The sequence below is a fragment of the Gymnodraco acuticeps genome, unplaced genomic scaffold (genome assembly GCF_902827175.1).
Source record: "Gymnodraco acuticeps unplaced genomic scaffold, fGymAcu1.1, whole genome shotgun sequence".
NCBI lineage: Eukaryota > Metazoa > Chordata > Actinopteri > Perciformes > Bathydraconidae > Gymnodraco > Gymnodraco acuticeps.
The window spans coordinates 36,435-56,344 of NW_022991009.1; the positions used below are offsets into that span (position 1 = coordinate 36,435).

At 40.6% G+C, this 19,910-nt stretch overlaps 1 protein-coding gene across 2 annotated transcripts; it reads right to left on the minus strand.

Moving 5' to 3' along the window:
* Window positions 1-1,705: 1,705 nt before the first annotated feature.
* Window positions 1,706-18,218, minus strand: rad51c (RAD51 paralog C). 2 transcript variants are annotated; one of them, XM_034236188.1, is made up of 5 exons: window positions 18,182-18,218; window positions 17,734-17,851; window positions 14,616-14,892; window positions 2,526-2,742; window positions 1,706-2,453 (listed from the first exon to the last, which is right to left on the minus strand). In XM_034236188.1, exons 1-5 carry the CDS (start codon window positions 18,209-18,211, stop codon window positions 1,776-1,778), a joined length of 1,320 nt encoding a protein of 439 aa, XP_034092079.1. In that variant the 5' UTR covers window positions 18,212-18,218; the 3' UTR covers window positions 1,706-1,775. The 2 variants fall into 2 exon arrangements, with proteins under 2 accessions (XP_034092079.1, XP_034092078.1); XM_034236187.1 differs by having other exon boundaries at window positions 1,706-2,742.
* Between the last annotated feature and the right edge of the window lie 1,692 nt (window positions 18,219-19,910).

Below are 19,910 nucleotides of genomic sequence, written 5' to 3' on the forward strand. Positions count from 1 at the left end.
TTCTCTCTGCAGACCCGTTCTCTCTGCAGACCCATTCTCTCTGCAGACCCATTCTCTCTGCAGACCCATTCTCTCTGCAGACCCATTCTCTCTGCAGACCCATTCTCTCTGACAGACCCGCATTCTCTCTACAGACCCGTATTCTCTGCAGACCAGTTCTCCTCTCTGCAGACCACATTCTCATCTGCAGACCCCTTCTCACTGCAGACCCTTCTCTCTGCAGACCCCTTCTCGACTGGTCAGACCCAACCTTCTTCTCTCTTGCAGTACCCATCTCTCTTGCAGACCCATTCATCCTCCTGTAGGACCCCATTCTCTCGTGCTACCCGTTACTCCAGATTCTCCCCGTCCGCAGACCCCTTCTCTCTGCACCAGACCCAATTCTCTCTGCAGACCCATTCTCACAGCGTTATATACCTTTTGTCTTACTCAATATCAAGCCCACACTTATTGTTTTTACTTCGGCTGTGACTTTGTGTGTGCTCAGGATGAGTTTGGATGTGTTTCGCTGTGTATCGCTAAACAAGGAAATCACACCTCCACGGAGCTTAGCGCGATTCACAACGTCCCGACTGGTCCCGACCAATCAGAGCACACTGGGCTCACAGGGAGGGGGGGGGGGGGGCAAGAGCTGCAACGAGCCGTTTAGTGGAGAGAGTGAATACACGTAGTTTACAGAGATGCTGTATGCGAAACCAATGTGAGTTTGGAAAATTGCACTGTATACATCTATTCTAGTAGACCTCAACAATGGAATTATGATCAGTGGAAATGGCCATGACAAGTGACCTTTAAGCTTCTTTTAAATATTGAGAAAACCAAGGCAATGCTCTTTTCTAAAGCTAAAAAGACACCAGAGCCTGTTTTAGATATTGTAACTACGCAAGGAATAAAACTTGAAGTGGTTACCTGTTATAAATACCTTGGTATCTGGCTTGATGATTGTCTCACTTTTAAACTTCATGTCAATAACCTGCTTAAAAAGCTGAGGGTTAGGCTAGGTTTCTTCTACAGGAACAAGTCCTGTTTCTCTCTTGAGGCCAGGAACAGGCTCTGTGACCTTTGACCTGTGCTGGACTCTGGTGATCTGATCTATATGAATGCACCTGCCCATTGCCTGAACAAGTTAGATGCTGCATATCACAGCGCACTGAGATTTGTTACTAACTGTAAAGCACTTACTCATCACTGTACCCTGTATGCAAGGGCTGGTCTGCTTTCACTAACTGTACGGAGGCTCAGTCACTGGTACATTTTTATATACAAAGCCATGTTAGAGAAACTTCCATCTTATATCTGCTCCCTGATCTCACGGAGAATTGTAAGTGGCTACTGCCTGAGATCGCATGCTGTAGTTTTATTAAATGTGCCAACTGCTAGGACTGTCTTAGGGAAGACAGCTTTTAGATGCGCAGCTCCTCTGTCTTGGAACAGTCTGCAAATTAAATGGAAACTGAGCAATCTGGTGCCACTAAATGTTTTTAAAGCTCGGTTGGATGCGACTCAATCGGAAGCTGTTGGTACCTGTTTATGTGGATAATTATGTAAATGATGCTGTATGATGTCCTTCTGTTGTTCTATTTATGTGTTTATGTTTCATGTGGAACTACTTGAGCAGGTCTCCCTTGGAAAAGAGATCAATGATCTCAATGGGATTTATCTGTATAATTAAAGGTTTGAAATGAAATGATTTAATCTGAACACCTTTATTTAATCTGAACACCTTTATTTAATCTGAATTGAACATGTTGAAGTTAGTTTCAAGTTTCAATGAATCAGCTGCACTCTCTCTGTCCGGCAGCTGATTGGTTACTGTGTCTCTGTCCGGCAGCTGATTGGTTACTGTCTCTCTGTCCGGCAGCTGATTGGTTACTGTCTCTCTGTCCGGCAGCTGATTGGTTACTGTCTCTCTGTCCGGCAGCTGATTGGTTACTGTCTCTCTGTCCGACAGCTGATTGGTTACTGTCTCTCTGTCCGGCAGCTGATTGGACAGTGTGTGTTCGGGGTCGTTTGCTGGGCGGCTGCTCTGATTGGTCGGCATCTCTGAACCCGTCGGAGGTGATCTGGTATTGGACGGTGGCTCCGGGGTGACCAGGGGATTTAAAGATGGTGGCTAGTCGTTGAGTCCCCGCCCATTGTAGGAGGAGTCTGATGGTGGGGGCGTGGCCCCAGCTCTCCCCGAGGGCGGGGACGAGCTGTGATTGGCCGCCCCGCAGCCTGGTTGTCATCTGATTGGTAATCACCATAGCGACGTTGTGGCTGGTTGCCATGGCGATGAGCTGCTGGGCAAGGCCGTTGAGGAGGCGGGTCCTCTGCGACAGCTCGTCAAAGTGCAGCCGGAACGGGAACGCCACGCTGTCAATCACCAGGAGGCGGGCCCTCGGGTGCTCCGACAGGAAGTCCGGCAGCAGGTGCAGCTCGGCCAGCAGCTCCACGTAGTCATGGCAACGCACCTGAGGAGAGATAGACAGATCAGAGTCACGTGAGAAGCCGAGTGACATCATTGCCTCCGTGCCGATCATTACCAGGAAGATGTTAGAAAGGATGGTTTCCACGCTGAAGGTCGTCATAGCAACCCGCTGTTCGTCGTCTTCCACTAATAAGGCGCAGTGTTTCACCACGGCGCCGGCGATGTCCTGGACCCGCTGCAACAGGAAACTGCCCTCCGTATCCACGACAACCACCTGGCCTCCGAGACCCCCAAAACACACAGGAACCTGCACGTCCACCGCCAGCTGCAGACTGAAGAACTACATTACCTACAGAACTACATTACCTACAGAACTACATTACCCAGCTGCAGACTGAAGAACTACATTACCTACAGAACTACATTACCCAGCTGCAGACTGAAGAACTACATTACCTACATAACTACATTACCTAAAGAACCACATTACCTACAGAACTACATTACCCAGCTGCAGACTGAAGAACTACATTACCTACAGAACTACATTACCTAAAGAACTACATTACCCAGCTGCAGACTGAATAACTACATTACCTACAGAACTACATTACCTACATTACCTATAGAACTACATTACCTATAGAACTACATTACCTAAAGAACTACATTACACAGCTGCAGACTGAAGAACTACATTACCTATATAACTACATTACCTACAGAACTACATTACCCAGCTGCAGACTGAATAACTACATTACCTAAAGAACTACATTACCCAGCTGCAGACTGAAGAACTACATTACCCACTGATCTACATTACCTAAAGAACTACATTACCTACAGAACTACATTACCCAGCTGCAGACTGAAGAACTACATTACCTATAGAACTACATTACCTACAGAACTACATTACCTATGGAACTACATTACCCAGCTGCAGACTGAAGAACTACATTACCTACAGAACTACATTACCTATAGAACTACATTACCTAAAGAACTACATTACCTACATTACCTATAGAACTACATTACCTATAGAACTACATTACCTAAATAACTACATTACCCAGCTGCAGACTGAAGAACTACATTACCTATAGAACTACATTACCTACAGAACTACATTACCCAGCTGCAGACTGAATAACTACATTACCTAAAGAACTACATTACCCAGCTGCAGACTGAAGAACTACATTACCCACTGATCTACATTACCTAAATAACTACATTACCTACAGAACTACATTACCCAGCTGCAGACTGAAGAACTACATTACCTATAGAACTACATTACCTACAGAACTACATTACCTATGGAACTACATTACCCAGCTGCAGACTGAAGAACTACATTACCTACAGAACTGAATTACCTATAGAACTACATTACCTAAAGAACTACATTACCTACAGAACTACATTACCTACAGAACTACATTACCTATAGAACTACATTACCTACAGAACTACATTACCTATAGAACTACATTATCTACAGAACTACATTACCTATAGAACTACATTACCTACAGAACTACATTACCCAGCTGCAGACTGAAGAACTACATTACCTACATAACTACATTACCTACATAACTACATTACCTACAGAACTACATTACCCAGCTGCAGACTGAAGAACTACATTACCTATAGAACTACATTACCTACAGAACTACATTACCTATAGAACTACATTATCTACAGAACTACATTACCTATAGAACTACATTACCTATAGAACTACATTACCTACAGAACTACATTACCCAGCTGCAGACTGAAGAACTACATTACCTACATAACTACATTACCTACAGAACTACATTACCCAGCTGCAGACTGAAGAACTACATTACCTACAGACCTACATTACCTATAGAACTACATTACCTAAAGAACTACATTACCTACAGAACTACATTACCTACAGAACTACATTACCTACAGATCTACATTACCTAAAGAACTACATTACCTACAGAACTACATTACCCAGCTGCAGACTGAAGAACTACATTACCTACAGAACTACATTACCTATAGAACTACATTACCTAAAGAACTACATTACCTACAGAACTACATTACCTACAGAACTACATTACCTATAGAACTACATTACCTACAGAACTACATTACCCAGCTGCAGACTGAAGAACTACATTACCTACAGAACTACATTACCCAGCTGCAGACTGAAGAACTACATTACCTACATAACTACATTACCTAAAGAACCACATTACCTACAGAACTACATTACCCAGCTGCAGACTGAATAACTACATTACCTACAGAACTACATTACCTACATTACCTATAGAACTACATTACCTATATAACTACATTACCTAAAGAACTACATTACCCAGCTGCAGACTGAATAACTACATTACCTACAGAACTACATGACCTACATTACCTATAGAACTACATTACCTATAGAACTACATTACCTAAAGAACTACATTACCCAGCTGCAGACTGAATAACTACATTACCTACAGAACTACATTACCTACATTACCTATAGAACTACATTACTTATATAACTACATTACCCAGCTGCAGACTGAAGAACTACATTACCTATAGAACTACATTACCTACAGAACTACATTACCTATGGAACTACATTACCCAGCTGCAGACTGAAGAACTACATTACCTACAGAACTACATTACCTAAAGAACCACATTACCTACAGAACTACATTACCCAGCTGCAGACTGAAGAACTACATTACCTATAGAACTACATTACCTACAGAACTACATTACCTATGGAACTACATTACCCAGCTGCAGACTGAAGAACTACATTACCTACAGAACTACATTACCTATAGAACTACATTACCTAAAGAACTACATTACCTACATTACCTATAGAACTACATTACCTATAGAACTACATTACCTAAAGAACTACATTACCCAGCTGCAGACTGAATAACTACATTACCTATAGAACTACATTACCTACAGAACTACATTACCCAGCTGCAGACTGAATAACTACATTACCTAAAGAACTACATTACCCAGCTGCAGACTGAAGAACTACATTACCCACTGATCTACATTACCTAAAGAACTACATTACCTACAGAACTACATTACCCAGCTGCAGACTGAAGAACTACATTACCTATAGAACTACATTACCTACAGAACTACATTACCTATGGAACTACATTACCCAGCTGCAGACTGAAGAACTACATTACCTACAGAACTACATTACCTATAGAACTACATTACCTAAAGAACTACATTACCTACATTACCTATAGAACTACATTACCTATAGAACTACATTACCTAAAGAACTACATTACCTACAGAACTACATTACCTACAGAACTACATTACCTATAGAACTACATTACCTACAGAACTACATTACCTATAGAACTACATTATCTACAGAACTACATTACCTATAGAACTACATTACCTATAGAACTACATTACCTACAGAACTACATTACCCAGCTGCAGACTGAAGAACTACATTACCTACATAACTACATTACCTACAGAACTACATTACCTACAGAACTACATTACCCAGCTGCAGACTGAAGAACTACATTACCTACAGAACTACATTACCTATAGAACTACATTACCTACAGAACTACATTACCTATATAACTACATTATCTACAGAACTACATTACCTATAGAACTACATTACCTATAGAACTACATTACCTACAGAACTACATTACCCAGCTGCAGACTGAAGAACTACATTACCTACATAACTACATTACCTACAGAACTACATTACCTACAGAACTACATTACCTACAGAACTACATTACCCAGCTGCAGACTGAAGAACTACATTACCTACAGAACTACATTACCTATAGAACTACATTACCTACAGAACTACATTACCTATATAACTACATTATCTACAGAACTACATTACCTATAGAACTACATTACCTATAGAACTACATTACCTACAGAACTACATTACCCAGCTGCAGACTGAAGAACTACATTACCTACATAACTACATTACCTACAGAACTACATTACCTACAGAACTACATTACCTACAGAACTACATTACCCAGCTGCAGACTGAAGAACTACATTACCTACAGACCTACATTACCTATAGAACTACATTACCTAAAGAACTACATTACCTACAGAACTACATTACCTACAGAACTACATTACCTACAGAACTACATTACCTACAGATCTACATTACCTAAAGAACTACATTACCTACAGCACTACATTACCCAGCTGCAGACTGAATAACTACATTACCTACAGAACTACATTACCTATATAACTACATTACCTAAAGAACTACATTACCTACAGAACTACATTACCTACAGAACTACATTACCTATAGAACTACATTACCTATAGAACTACATTACCCAGCTGCAGACTGAAGAACTACATTACCTACAGAACTACATTACCTATAGAACTACATTACCTATAGAACTACATTATCTACAGAACTACATTACCTATAGAACTACATTACCTACAGAACTACATTACCTATATAACTACATTACCCAGCTGCAGACTGAAGAACTACATTACCTACATAACTACATTACCTACAGAACTACATCACCTAAAGAACTACATTACCTACAGAACTACATTACCTAACGAACTACATTACCCAGCTGCAGACTGAAGAACTACATTACCTACAGAACTACATTACCCAGCTGCAGACTGAATAACTACATTACCTACATAATTACATTACCTACAGAACTACATTACCTACAGAACTACATTACCCAGCTGCAGACTGAAGAACTACATTACCTATAGAACTACATTACCTACAGAACTACATTACCCAGCTGCAGCCTGAAGCACTACATTACCTACATAACTACATTACCTACAGAACTACATTACCTACAGAACTACATTACCTATAGAACTACATTACCTACAGAACTACATTACCCAGCTGCAGACTGAAGCACTACATTCCCTACAGAACTACATTACCTACAGAACTACATCACCTAAAGAACTACATTACCTACAGAACTACGTCACCTAACGAACTACATTACCTAACGAACTACATTACCCAGCTGCAGACTGAAGAACTACATTACCTACAGAACTACATTACCCAGCTGCAGACTGAAGAACTACATTACCTACATAATTACATTACCTACAGAACTACATTACCTACAGAACTACATTACCCAGCTGCAGACTGAAGAACTACATTCCCTATAGAACTACATTACCTACAGAACTACATTACCCAGCTGCAGACTGAAGCACTACATTACCTACAGAACTACATTACCTACATTACCTACAGAACTACATTACCTATAGAACTACATTACCTAAATAACTACATTACCCAGCTGCAGACTGAAGAACTACATTACATACAGAACTACATTACCTACAGAACTACATTACCTATAGAACTACATTACCTAAAGAACTACATTACCCAGCTGCACACTGAAGAACTACATTACCTACAGAACTACATTACCTAAAGAACTACATTACCCAGCTGCAGACTGAAGAACTACATTACCTACAGAACTACATTACCTATAGAACTACATTACCTATATAACTACATTACCTACATAACTACATTACAAAGCTGCCGGCCGGCCCGGACAACGTAGAACCTTTCTTTTTAAAGATAGCTGCAGATTTGATTGCTCCACCTCTTACTACTCTTTTTAACCTCTCCCTCAGCACGAACAAAATCCTAAAAGTATGGAAGTCAGCTTATGTCCTGCTACTACTAAAAGGAGGGGAGGCCACCTTATTAAACAATTATAGACCCATCTCTAAATTGTCAGTTCTGGCCAAGGTTCTTGAACGCCTAGTGAGTGAACAAGTAAAGGAGTTTTTATGTAACAATGACATCCTGTCCAAACATCAGTCAGGCTTCAGAAAGCAACACAGCACCATCACTGCCACAATGAAAGTGCTGAATGATGTGGCGAGTATTTTAGACAATAAGCAGAGTTGTGCAGCTCTATTTATTGACCTATCCAAAGCTTTTGATACCGTCGATCATCGCATCTTAAAGCAGAGGCTGCTCAGTATCGGCATATCCAGCCATGCAGTGGGTGGTTTGTGAACTACCTCTCTGAAAGGTCCCTATGTGTTCACTTTGATGGGCTGTCTTCTGAGTGGTTAAACATCACTAATGGTGTACCACAAGGTTCAGTTTTAGGTCCGCTATTATTCTCTATCTATATTAATAGTTTAGGTGAAAATGTCGAAGGAGCAACCTTACATTTTTATGCGGACGATACCGTTATGTACTGTGCAGGTCCCTCCATTCAGGAGGCTGGTGTTAAATTACAGGCTGTTTTTAACATTATTCAGGCTCAGCTCTCTGAACTAAAGCTTCTTTTAAATGTGGATAAAACCAAGGTAATGCTCTTTTCGAAAGCTAAAGCTAAAAATACACCAGAGACTGCTTTGGATATTGTAACTACGCAAGGAATACAACTTGAAGTGGTTACCTGTTACAAATACTTGGGTATCTGGTTTGATGACTGTCTCACTTTTAAACTTCATGTAAATAAGCTGCTTAAAAAGCTGAGGGTTAGGCTAGGTTTCTTCTACAGGAACAAGTTCTGTTTCTCGCTTGAGGCCAGGAAAAGGCTCTGTGACCTTTTGACCTGTGCTGGATTATGGTGATTTGTTGTATATGAATGCACCTGCCAATTACCTGAGCAAGTGAGATGCTGCGTATCACAGTGCACTGAGATTTTTGACAAATTGTAAAGCACTTACGCATCACTGTACCCTGTATACCAAGGCGGTTATGCCATCACTTACTGTACGGAGGCTCAGTCACTGGTACTTTTTCATTTACAAAGCCATGTTGGATAAACTACCATCTTATATCTGCTCCCTGATCTCTCTGCGAATTGAAATTACTTATTGCCTGAGATCGCATGCTGTGGTTTTATTAAATGTGCCAAGTGCTAGGACTGTCTTAGGGAAGAAAGCTTTTAGATGTGCAGCTCCACTAACATGGAACAGTCTGCAAAAATAATGGAAAATTACCAAGCTAGTACCACTACATGTTTTTAAAGCTCGGTTGGATGCTACAAAATCAGATGCTGTTGGTACCTGTACTTGTGGTTAAATATGTAAATTGTAATCCCTGTACATTTTGCTGTATGATGTCCTTTTGTTCTTTATGTTTTTATGTCTTCTTGTGGAACCTACTGCTGCAGGTCTCCCTTGAAAAAGAGATCATTGATCTCAATGGGATTTTACCTGGATAAATTACATTACATTACATTACATGTCACTTGTTAGACGCTTTTATCCAAAGCGACTTACATACTCAATACTGTGGACAATCCCCACAGGAGCAATTTGGGGTGAAGTGTCTTGCCCAGGGACACAACGACATACTGACTGCAGTGGGGTTTGAACCTGTGACCTCCTGATCCGAATACCAACTCACAACCCACTGCACCACACGCTGCCCTCTAAATAAAGGTTTTGAATTGAATTGAATTGCAGACTGAAGAACTACATTAGCTAAAGAACTACATTATCTACAGAACTACATTACCTATAGAACTACATTACCTAAAGAACTACATTACCCAGCTGCAGACTGAAGAACTACATTACCTACAGAACTACATTACCTATAGAACTACATTACATACAGAACTACATTACCTACAGAACTACATTACCTACAGAACTACATTACCTACAGAACTACATTACCCAGTTGCAGACTGAAGAACTACATTACCTACAGAACTACATTACCTACAGAACTACATTACCCAGCTGAAGACTGAAGAACTACATTACCTAAATAACTACATTACCTACATAACTACATTACCCAGCTGCAGACTGAAGAACTACATTACCTACAGAACTACATTACCTATAGAACTACATTACCTATAGAACTACATTACCTAAAGAACTACATTACCCAGCTGCAGACTGAAGAACTACATTACCTACAGAACTACATTACCTACAGAACTACATTACCTACATTACCCAGCTGCACACTGAATAACTACATTACCTACAGAACTACATTACCCAGCTGCAGACTGAAGAACTACATTACCCACAGATCTACATTACCTAAATAACTACAGTACCTACAGAGTAGGCTTGTTTGAGACAAGCAAGACCTGCGCAGACCTGCGCAGTTGCGATCAACGTCTTGCTAGTGCGTTGCATGATGGTTAGTCATTTTGTCCGACTTGCTCTGGAGGCCCGCCCACATGAGACTTTGAAATTTCGCGGGACAAAGACGCCCGCAGCCTTGAGAGCGAGGCGAGGCGAGTTGGCGCAGTTGCTCTCCACGGGCTGCGGAAGCGAAATGCTTGATGGGAAACGGCTCGCTGGTATCTCGAGCTGAGCGCTCATTGGTGGTTTTTACCACGTGCTGCTGATGAAACTCTCCAATTGGCTGGCAAAAGTTTGTTGTTGTTTTGTGTCTGTTTTACGTCGCCACATCCATTCCCATTTTTCATCATTGTTCCACAATGTTTATCATCATGAAATTAATATCTATATATTTTATACTATACTTGCACTGCTTACCGTTTTCATACTTTATATATCTTAGTATATTCATACACACTGTTCATACTGCTCTCAGGCTGCTGTGTATATATAGTGTATTCATACCCCTCACTGTTTATTCATCATTCAATTCATTCTATATTTTATTCTGTAGATTGTGTACATTACTTTTCACGTTACTGCTTGTTGCACCTGGTTAGAAGCTAACATGCATTTCGTTGTCTCAGTACCTGTAATATGTGCAATAACAATAAAGTTGAATCTAATCTGGAGCAGGAACAAATGTATTTACTTAGTACATATCTGACATTAACGATTAAACACATGTGTGCATTCTTTATCAATCAATCAATCAATGTTTATTTATATAGCCCAATATCACAAATGTTACATTTGTCTCAGTGGACTTTACAGTTTGTACAAAATATCAGTATGACAATACGACACCCTCTGTCCTTAGACCCTCACATCGTACAAGGAAAAACTTCCGAAGAAAACCCACAGTTATAAATGCAAACCGAGTCAAGCCGACTCCGGAGGTGGCAGTATGCACCTTAAAGTTGTTTGCAATCCGCCAAAAAACCGAGAGAAGAAGAAGAAGACGAAGCCGACTCCGAGCATGGACTCCGAGCTGTCCGACTTCAGGCGAGCTTTTTGAGACCTCCCCCGGCTGCGATCGGCTATTCTCGTCTACTTTCGAGGCGAGCCGCAACGCGTCTCAAACAAGCCTAGTAACATTACCCAGCTGCAGACTGAAGAACTACATTACCTACAGAACTACATTACCTATAGAACTACATTACCTACAGAACTACATTACCCAGCTGCAGACTGAAGAACTACATTACCTACAGAACTACATTACCCAGCTGCAGACTGAAGAACTACATTACCCACAGATCTACATTACCTAAAGAACTACAGTACCTACAGAATAACATTACCCAGCTGCAGACTGAAGAACTACATTACCTACAGAACTACATTACCTATATAACTACATTACCTACATAACTACATTACCTACAGAACTACATTACCTACAGAACTACATTACCTATATAACTACATTACCTATAGAACTACATTACCTAAAGAACTACATTACCTACAGAACTACATTACCTACAGAACTACATTACCTATAGAACTACATTACCTAAAGAACTATATTACCTACAGAACTACATTACCTACAGAACTACATTACCTATATAACTACATTACCTACATAACTACATTACCTACAGAACTACATTACCTACAGAACTACATTACCCAGCTGCAGACTGAATAACTACATTACCTACATAACTACATTACCTACATAACTACATCACCTAAAGAACTACATTACCTACAGAACTACATTACCTAACGAACTACATTACCCAGCTGCAGACTGAAGAACTACATTACCTACAGAACTACATTACCTACAGAACTACATTACCCAGCTGCAGACTGAAGAAATACATTACCTACAGAACTACATTACCTACAGAACTACATTACCCAGCTGCAGACTGAAGAACTACATTACCTACAGAACTACATTACGCAGCTGCAGACTGAAGAACTACATTACCTACAGAACTACATTACCTACAGAACTACATTACCCAGCTGCAGACTGAAGAACTACATTACCTACAGAACTACATTACGCAGCTGCAGACTGAAGAACTACATTACCTACAGAACTACATTACCTACAGAACTACATTACCTACAGAACTACATTACCTACAGAACTACATTACCTACAGAACTACATTACCCAGCTGCAGACTGAAGAACTACATTACCTACAGAACTACATTACGCAGCTGCAGACTGAAGAACTACATTACCTACAGAACTACATTACGCAGCTGCAGACTGAAGAACTACATTACCTACAGAACTACATTACCTACGCTAGGCTTGTTTGAGACGCGTTGCGGCTCGCCTTGAAAGTAGACGAGAGTAGCCGATCGCAGCCGGGGGAGGTCTCAAAAAGCTCGCCTGAAGTTGGACAGCTCGGAGTCGTCTTCGTCTTTTTCTTCTTCTCTCGGTTTTTTGGCGGATTGCAAACAACTTTAAGGTGCATACCGCCACCTCCGGAGTCGGCTTGACTCGGTTTGCATTTATAAAGAATGCACACGTGTTTAATCGTTAATGTCAGATATGTACTAAGTAAATACATTTGTTCCTGCTCAAGATTAGATTCAACTTTATTGTTACTGCACATATTACAGCTACTGAGACAACGAAATGCAGTTTAGCTTCTAACCAGGAGCAACAAGCAGTAAAGTGAAAAGTAATGTACACAATCTACAGAATAAAATATAGAATGAGTTGAATGATGAATAAACAGTGAGGGGTATGAATACACTAGATATACACAGCAGCCTGAGAGCAGTATGAACAGTGTGTATGAATATGCTAAGATATATAAAGTATGAAAACGGTAAGCAGTGCAAGTATAGTATAAAATATATGGATATTAATTTAATGATAAATATTGTGGAACAATGATGAAAAATGGGAATGGATGTGGCGACGTAAAACTGACACAAAACAACAACAAACTTTTGCCGAGCCAATTGGAGAGTTTCATCACCAGCACGTGGTAAAAACCACCAATGAGCGCTCAGCTCGAGATACCAGCGAGTCGTTTCCCATCAAGCATTTCGCTTCCGCAGCCCGTGGAGAGGAACTGCGCCGCCTCGCCGCGCCTCGCTCTCAAGGCTGCGGGCGTCTTTGTCCCGCGAGATTTCAACGTCTCATGTAGGCGAGCCTCCAGAGCAAGTCGGACAAAATGACTAACCATCATGCAACGCACGAGCAAGACGTTGATCGAAATTGCGCAAGTCTCGCTTGTCTCAAACAAGCCTATTACCTACAGAACTACATTACCTAAAGAACTACATTACCTACAGAACTACATTACCTATAGAACTACATTACCTATAGAACTACATTACCTAAATAACTACATTACCCAGCTGCAGACTGAAGAACTACATTACCTACATAACTACATTACCTATAGAACTACATTATATATAGAACTACATTATCTACAGAATTACATTACCTATAGAACTACATTACCCAGCTGCAGACTGAAGAACTACATTACCTACAGAACTACATTACCTATAGAACTACATTATAGAACTACATTATCTACAGAATTACATTACCTATAGAACTACATTACCCAGCTGCAGACTGAAGAACTACATTACCTATAGAACTACATTACCTACAGAACTACATTACCTACAGAACTACATTACCTATAGAACTACATTATCTACAGAATTACAATACCTATAGAACTACATTACCCAGCTGCAGACTGAAGAACTACATTACCTACAGAACTACATTACCCAGCTGCAGACTACAGAATTACATTACCTATAGAACTACATTACCTATAGAACTACATTACCCAGCTGCAGACTGAAGATCTACATTACCTACAGAACTACATTACCTACAGAACTACATTACCTACATAACTACATTACCCAGCTGCAGACTACAGAACTACATTAACTACAGTGAGTGTGTGAGTGTGTGTGTGTCTCACCACAGTTGTGTCTTCCCGGTTCCCGGCGCTCCACAGATCTCGGTGGTCTTCCCGACAGGAAGTCCCCCCCCCAGCGTGGCGTCCAGCTGTGAGCAGAAGCTGAAGATGCTGCGCTGCGACTGTTCTTCCTGAAGCAGCTGCAGCGCAGTGAGGGAGGGGAAAGGTCCTACTGAAGCTCCTCCCACTCCCCCTCCCCCTGAAGCACCTCCCCTCCTTGAAGCTCCTCCCCTCACTGCCTGCAGCACCTGCAGCGCCTCCTGCTGGGAGACTCCGGCCTCTGCACCACAAACACTGAGTTAGACATTCCATTCCATTGCATTGCATTTAGCTGAGGCTTTTATCCAGAGAGACTTACAGTAAGTGCGTTCGACCAACAAGATACAACCTTGAAGAAAACAGAATCATATACATCAGGTTTCATAGAGCCAAACATTTCAAGTGCTACTCAACTGGCTTTAGATAAGCCAGTCCTTTGTTAGTATATCAGTGCTTTGTTAGTATATCAGTGCTTTGTTAGTAATTCTATCGCTGGAAGTGGAGTCGAAAGAGATGAGTTTTCAGTCTGGAAGGTGTGTAAGCTATCTGCTGTCCTGATGTCAATGGGGAGCTCATTCCACCATCTTATGTTTCATAAACGGTTTCAAATCAGCATCTCTTAGACAAAAAGTTTAAATGAATAACTCAAATAAAACTCCAAACATCTTTCATTGTATTTCAAAGCTCTTTTAGTTTTAAACCTCATGTTTATAAGCTTCTTAGTTTTTGCAACGGTCTGTAAATATACACAACTTTATAATAAAATGCACACATTTACCTTTTTCTCGACTAAACACAGGTTTGATCCTCAGTTAAAAACATATGAGGTTATCATGAGGTTGTTAACATCGCAGTTTATCAGTGGCTGTTTGCTGGAACTACTTGTTAACAGCGTGTTTCCTGACGGACACACAGCGTGACTCCGGTCAGGTAGAGACCGGTCTCAGTCAGCACCGCTGCAGACTCGCTGTTTGAGGGCTTGATAGCCCACTCCCCCTCCACACTGCTCCACACCCCCTCCTCTCCCCCTCCACACCGCTCCACACCCCCTCCACACCGCTCCACACCCCCTCTCCCCCTCTTCTACTTTTACTCAAGTACAACAAGATCTGAGTACTTCTACTTTTACTCAAGTACAAGATCTGAGTACTTCTACTGAAGTACAATATCTGAGTACTTCTACTTTTACTGAAGTACAAGATCTGAGTACTTCTACTTTTACTCAAGTACAAGACCTGAGTGCTTCTACTTTTACTCAAGAACAAGATCTGAGTGCTTCTACTTTTACTCAAGTACAAGATCTGAGTACTTCTACTTTTACTGAAGTACAAGATCTGAGTACTTCTACTTTTACTCAAGTACAAGACCTGAGTGCTTCTACTTTTACTCAAGAACAAGATCTGAGTGCTTCTACTTTTACTCAAGTACAAGACCTGAGTACTTCTACTTTTACTCAAGTACAAGACCTGAGTGCTTCTACTTTTACTCAAGTACAAGATCTGAGTACTTCTACTTTTACTCAAGTACAAGACCTGACTACTTCTACTTTTACTAAAGTACAAGATCTGAGTACTTCTACTTTTACTCAAGTACAAGATCTGAGTACTTCTACTTTTACTGAAGTACAATATCTGAGTACTTCTACTTTTACTGAAGTACAAGATCTGAGTACTTCTACTTTTACTCAAGTACAAGATCTGAGTACTTCTACTTTTACTCAAGTACAAGACCTGAGTGCTTCTACTTTTACTCAAGTACAAGATCTGAGTACTTCTACTTTTACTCAAGTACAAGATCTGAGTACTTCTACTTTTACTGAAGTACAATATCTGAGTACTTCTACTTTTACTGAAGTACAAGATCTGAGTACTTCTACTTTTACTCAAGTACAAGATCTGAGTACTTCTACTTTTACTCAAGTACAAGACCTGAGTGCTTCTACTTTTACTCAAGTACAAGATCTGAGTACTTCTACTTTTACTCAAGTACAAGATCTGAGTACTTCTACTTTTACTGAAGTACAATATCTGAGTACTTCTACTTTTACTGAAGTACAAGATCTGAGTACTTCTACTTTTACTCAAGTACAAGATCTGAGTGCTTCTACTTTTACTCAAGTACAAGACCTGAGTGCTTCTACTTTTACTCAAGTACAAGACCTGAGTACTTCTACTTTTACTCAAGTACAAGACCTGAGTGCTTCTACTTTTACTCAAGTACAAGATCTGAGTACTTCTACTTTTACTCAAGTACAAGACCTGACTGCTTCTATTTTTACTAAAGTACAAGATCTGAGTACTTCTACTTTTACTGAAGTACAAGATCTGAGTACTTCTACTTTTACTCAAGTACAAGATCTGAGTACTTCTACTTTTACTCAAGTACAAGATCTGAGTGCTTCTACTTTTACTCAAGTACAAGACCTGAGTGCTTCTACTTTTACTCAAGTACAAGATCTGAGTACTTCTACTTTTACTGAAGTACAAGATCTGAGTGCTTCTACTTTTACTCAAGTACAAGATCTGAGTGCTTCTACTTTTACTCAAGTACAAGACCTGAGTACTTCTACTTTTACTGAAGTACAATATCTGAGTGCTTCTACTTTTACTAAAGTACAAGACCTGAGTGCTTCTACTTTTACTAAAGTACAAGACCTGAGTGCTTCTACTTTTACTCAAGTACAAGACCTGAGTACTTCTACTTTTACTGAAGTACAAGATCTGAGTGCTTCTACTTTTACTCAAGTACAAGATCTGAGTGCTTCTACTTTTACTCAAGTACAAGACCTGTGTGCTTCTACTTTTACTCAAGTACAAGACCTGAGTGCTTCTACTTTTACTCAAGTACAATCATTAATAATTCCTTACATTTATTATAGCGCTTTTTCCCGATGCTCAAAGCGCTTTACAAATACACATTACACATATCATACATGCAATGGTCACCACTGTGGACAATACCCACACAAGACCTGAGTACTTCTTCTCCCTCCTGTTCCTGGATGGTATAATACATAGATATATACAGTGTATATATAGAGTATATATCAGTGTATATTAGTATATATAGATTGTATATGTACCTGCACAGATGTGGGAGGGGCTTAGCCCCCGCAGCTCAGACAGGAAGTGGAACCCAGCTGCTGTCAGTCGGCTCTTCACAGCTGGACTGAGAGAACAGCTGGAGATCTGCATTTTCATCTGAGTATACAGAGTGTACGTTAGAGAGAGAGGCCATTATGGGGGAACGAACATCAGACAGGCCGATCAGGAGCCCGACGCGAAGCCGAGGGATCTAGATCTGCATGAAAATCGACCGAACTTCTTTCTGCAGATGTGAGCGTCCTTAACAACGGTCTGTCTGTTCTGGATTAACAACGTGTCACGTGTTCTGAATTGACCAATCCGAATCGAGTATTTAACTAAGCCATGTAATAAAAAGTATGAAATACTCTTTAAACTGTGTATAAAGTATTAAATACTCTTTAAACTGTGTATAAAGTATTAAATACTCTTTAAACTGTGTACTACCTGCTCTTCACCACTCGCGTTTCCCAGCATGCCTTTCGCCTCTGAGGAGCCTTACTTCCGGTTTCACAGTAAAGGTTGTATTCAGTTGATCGATTTCTCTTATTGTGAATTTGTTTGCGTTTATGTGACCTGTAAGTAAACAATAATAAACACTTAGTGTATCTCTAACAACAGCTGATAGTAAACAATAATAAAAACGTAGTGACGTCACTCCAACAACAGCGGAGAGTTGACATGCTTTTATTCTGAAGGCATTTCCGGCCGTTCAGAGCAGCTGATCGTCGCCCTGCGTGTCGTCATCAAGACGCGACACAAGGAGCACGTGAGAAGAGCCGTTTGTTATTTTCTTATTCCGAAGGTGAGTTTAGAGTTTATATTATAACGCTTATATAATATATAGGTGAGTTTAGAGTTAATAAGCAGTGTTACGCGTTACAACTGTAACACTGCTTATTAAGTAACGGAGTTACACTAATGGGTTACTTCTTGCTGTCACGAAGTAATGTTTATGTTTATTAAGGATCCCAAGTAGCTTTTGCTCTTGACAAAAGCTACTCTTCCTGGGGTCCGACACTGACAACAACAATACAACAATAATACAACAAAATTCAAGACATAAGTCCTGCATCATTAACAACATCATCAACCATTTCCAATATCATCAACAATCTCATCCACTTTCAATATCAATCTCAGCCAAGGATGAGTGCAGACCCCCACCTGCACGAAGCATGAGGTCACATTAAATGAGGGTTCACAGTTCACAGGGCACATGGTCATTAGTAGATGGCCCTTCAATCTGTTGTTGAGAGAGGCTCTGGACTCTCTGTCAGCGAGGTAGTAGTTAGGCAATGAGTTCCTTTATAGCTCATTCACACCAACGCAGCTCCGGTTCAAGCTCCGTGCTAGAGCTTTTCAGGTTTGTGTGTGTGTGTGTGTGTGTGTGTGTGTGTGTGTGTGTGTGTGGTGTGTGTGTGTGTGTGTGTGTGTGTGTGTGTGTGTGTGTGTGTGTGTGTGTGTGTGTGTGTGTGTGTGTGTGTGTGTGTGTGTGTGTGTGTGTGTGGTGTGTGTGTGTGTGTGTGTGTGTGTGTGTGTGTGTGTGTGTGTGTGTGTGTGTGTGTGTGTGTGTGTGTGTGTGTGTGTGTGTGTGTGTGTGTGTGTGTGTGTGTGTGTGTTGCATGTATTGCATGTAGCAGCCGTGTGTGTGTAAACTGCCCGCCCCCTCAAAAATAGTAAAAATAATCATAGAAGCATTTTTAAGTCTTTTTGCGTATTAGAAACGAAGTTGGCGACACTACAACTGCAATACAATGTTTGTGTAGCAATAATACATAATACATATATTTTAGATGTCTCCAGTACCGATAAAAAGACCGCTAACGTCGGAGTTTAACGGTACCACGGTCTTTAATAATTCAGCCCCGGGGCCCGTTTAATACCGGGGCTCGGTACCCATCCCTAATGAGGATTGCTGCTTAACATCTGTCTGGATCCGAACACCATTGCTTTTGTTTTTGCAACGTTGAGTACCAGTTTGTTATTGTTGACCCAGTCTGCTATGGCTTTAATCTCTATTTTAAGTAGACAGTTTAACTCACTGCATGTTGATACTGTACATTGTGGAATCATCAGCATACATTATTACACTGGACTTATTTAATACGTAAGGAAGGTCATTTGTGAATATAGAATACAACAAAGGCCCAAGCGAACTCCCCTGTGGGACCCC

What these genes read in the sequence shown, in the direction of transcription:
- rad51c (XM_034236187.1), bottom strand. Translation starts at nt 18,211, where the DNA reads ATGCTGGGAAACGCGAGTGGTGAAGAGCAG. An exon ending in CCCCTCCCACATCTGTGCAG is followed by an intron (nt 14,893 to 17,733) that starts GTACATATACAA and finishes TTTGTGGTGCAG; the next exon opens with AGGCCGGAGTCTCCCAGCAG. An exon ending in ACCGGGAAGACACAACTGTG is followed by an intron (nt 2,743 to 14,615) that starts GTGAGACACACA and finishes GTAGTTCTTCAG; the next exon opens with TCTGCAGCTGGCGGTGGACG.